The sequence below is a fragment of the Pterocles gutturalis genome, unplaced genomic scaffold, assembly GCF_000699245.1.
Source record: "Pterocles gutturalis isolate BGI_N339 unplaced genomic scaffold, ASM69924v1 scaffold22356, whole genome shotgun sequence".
Taxonomy (NCBI): domain Eukaryota; kingdom Metazoa; phylum Chordata; class Aves; order Pterocliformes; family Pteroclidae; genus Pterocles; species Pterocles gutturalis.
The window spans coordinates 8,037-11,255 of NW_010103616.1; the positions used below are offsets into that span (position 1 = coordinate 8,037).

Below are 3,219 nucleotides of genomic sequence, written 5' to 3' on the forward strand. Positions count from 1 at the left end.
GGAATGCCCCTTCTTGGGATTTATCACCAAGCCAGCTTTTGACTTGATACGTCAAGTCTCTAATCTGTCTTCAGGGGATTTGCAGAGCCCCAGCGGGCTGTGACGTGACAAACGCTGCCACTGGCTCCAGCAGCAATAAGGGGCTCCAACGTGTTGGTCCCGAGAGATACCGGCTGTGCCGTGCCACAGCCCCAGCTCCATGGGCACATCCCAACGGTTGTGCTTCACTAGCCAGCTTTTGACTTGATACGTCAAGTCTCTAATCTGTCTTCAGGGGATTTGCAGAGCCCCAGCGGGCTGTGACGTGACAAACGCTGCCACTGGCTCCAGCAGCAATAAGGGGCTCCAACGTGTTGGTCCCGAGAGATACCGGCTGTGCCGTGCCACAGCCCCAGCTCCATGGGCACATCCCAACGGTTGTGCTTCACTGACAGATAACGACAGTGGGAAATTCAGGTGGGGGCAGTTGAGGGAGTCACAAACCCAGCCTGTAACCAAAGGTGCCAGGGCTGCTCTGTGCTCCGGAGGAGGAGGAGGAAGGCAGTGGTGGGGCGCTCAGTTGATAGGAAACACAAGCCAGTTGCTTATTAGGAAGAAAATTTTCACTGTGAGGGTGGTTAGACACTGGAACAGGTTCCCAAGGGAAGGGAGGGGTTCAAGGCCAGGCTGGATGAGGCTTTGGGCAACCTGGGCTAGTGGGAGGTGTCCCTGCCCATGGCAGGGGGGGCCACTGAATGGGCTTTAGGGTCCCTTCCCACCCAAACCATCCTGTGATTCTATATCGCAGTGTGACACAAGACCTAATAACTGGGATTTGAAGCTAAAACTCAACCAAATGAGAGATTAAACCTTTATGATTGAGAAGACTGATTAATCATTGCAAGAGTTTCCTGAAGATGCGGTGGATTTGCTACTGCTCAAAACATTCGTGTGAGTTTGGTGTTTCTCTACACAACACTCCAAACTTCATCCTTGCCATCCACACCCGTATAAAATTCCCTCTTCGCACCCATGAACCGAGGAGATCCCTTCCACACCCACCGCTCCCCCAAACACCCCCGCCTCCACAGCAGCATCCCCTGCCCTGTGCCTCCTCCGCCCAGCCCCACTCACCGGTTTGCTCCCAGGCCAGGCGCTGCGTGGGGCTATCTCCGGCAGCCGCCACTCCTGCTCCTCCGAGGCAGGACGGTGTGACATCCTCCATGGGTACCTGCGGGGCAGTTGGGTCGTCAGGATGTGCTCGTCGGGGCGGTGCTGGGGCACGGTGTCCGTGTTCATCACCATCAGCTCTTCCTCCGCTGGCCCTGGCACCACTGGGGGGAGTTTTGTCTCAAGGACTGGCTCAGTAAAGCTCGATGCAGCCCCAGGTTTCTCGTAGGGGAAGTACCCTGCGGGACAGACACCGAGTTAAGGGAAAGGAGTGGTGGAATGAGGGATTGCCATCGCACTGGATCTCGCCCCTGTGGGCTCCTCCGGAGCGAAGGGAAGGAGCCTGGAGGTCCACAGCATCCCAGGGGCTGGGAGCGCATCCTACGATCCATCAGCCCCATCCAACCAACCCACCTGCACAGAAAAACTGCACCAACAGGTGGTCAGTAACTTAAAATCTCTTCTAAGCAATGCCTAAACTGTCAAATATCATCAGCCAAGTGATAAAGATTAAGGGAAAAAGCCACCCCACATCCTTCTCTCCACGTGGCTGTGTCAGTACACCCCAAACGCGGATCCCCCACATCCAACGAGGAATTCTTGCACTGGCTTCATTGCTGCTCACTAAGGAAAGCATCTGCTGTAACGCCGGCTGGAAAACACATTATCTTACACCCAGTGTATGCTAAATATCTCCCCTGTGGGCTGGGGACGGAGCCCTGCAGCTGAGGCTCCGCAGGGACAACCAAGCTCGGCAACTTCTGTCCGACTTTCCCCTAAAAATATCCCGTGACGTGGCCCCGGACGACACCTCCAGCCCAGTGCTTCCTCATGCTCTGTGCCAGGAGCAAAGCAGATTTCTCCCTCCTCCATGGTTACGGAGGACGATCGCTCTGACGCCCCACAACAACCGTTTCCTCATTGGAAAACCGTTACTATGTCCGTCTCGGCTTTTTTAAACAAACCAAATTCTTTCCATTTTTCTTCTCCTAGGTAATTTTTTGCCAGCCCTCTCATCACTCACTCCTGCCTTCCCCCGACCTCCTCGTGTTTCACGGACACGTGTGTCACGGTGCAAAGCCCCACGGACGCGACACGGCTTCCAGCAACGGCTTCACCTGCGGAGAGCCCTGGGAATAGCTGCCTGTCCTGGCTCAAACTGCGTGGAGCAAAAGCTACCCCTTTCTGCAAGAGTGTGAGACTGCTGATGGACATTTAGGTTTGTAATCTGTTTATAGTTGTATTGTAAAGTATATATACTGTATACATCTTTGTAAATTATATCTATTCTATAAAACTGTGTTATCAAATGTTGCCCAGGTTAGCAACCAAATGAAGACGAATCCTCAATGAAAGTGATTTTTCAATACCATGGGTGAATTTTAAAGCAGGCTTGTCTTATTTCCTTCATTATTAATGAAAATATTGCATCTACTCTTTTCTTTTTATCCCACAAACCAAAGAAAAAGGAAAAATGAAGTTGTTTTATACTGGAGAAATCCATATTAGCGCTTTTTTTATGACCCTGGGTTTTCTAAACTTGCTGATTCAGAAAGGTTGCACAGTGAGTTTTGATAACACAGGGAAGTTTTCCTTAGTGCCCTGCTGACACAGAGCCGAGGCCTTTTCTGCTCCTCACCCCAGCAGTGCCAGGCTGGGGGTGCACAAGGAGCTGGGAGGGGACACAGCCGGGACAGCTGACCCCAACTGACCAAAGGGATATCCCACACCATAGGACATCATGCTCGGCAATAAAACTGGGGTGGAGGTTGGCAGGAGGCTGCAGCTCAGGGACTGGCTGGGCATCACTTGGTTGGTGGTGAGTCATTGTTTTAGCTTGCCTTGCTTGTCTTTCTTGGGTTTTATTTCTCTCTTTTTGTTATTTTCCTTTTCATACTATTATCACTTATTATTACTATTATTATTTTTTATTACTATTATTATTCTATTTCAGTTATTAAACTGTCTTTATCTCAACTCACTAATTTTCTCTCTTTAACCCTTCTGATTCCCTCCCCCATCCTGCTCATGGGGAGCGAGCGAGTGGCTGCGTGGGGTTTAGGTTCTGGG

At 51.4% G+C, this 3,219-nt stretch overlaps 1 protein-coding gene across 1 annotated transcript in view; it reads right to left on the bottom strand.

The window, feature by feature from the left end:
- The window catches only part of FAM166A (family with sequence similarity 166, member A), a 13,557-nt gene that overhangs the window by 6,217 nt on the left and 4,121 nt on the right, over positions 1-3,219 (bottom strand). Inside the window, exon 3 of the mRNA XM_010086778.1 lies at positions 1,114-1,388. Coding sequence (XP_010085080.1) covers positions 1,114-1,388 — 275 coding nt within the window. The remainder of the gene's footprint in view (positions 1-1,113; positions 1,389-3,219) is intronic.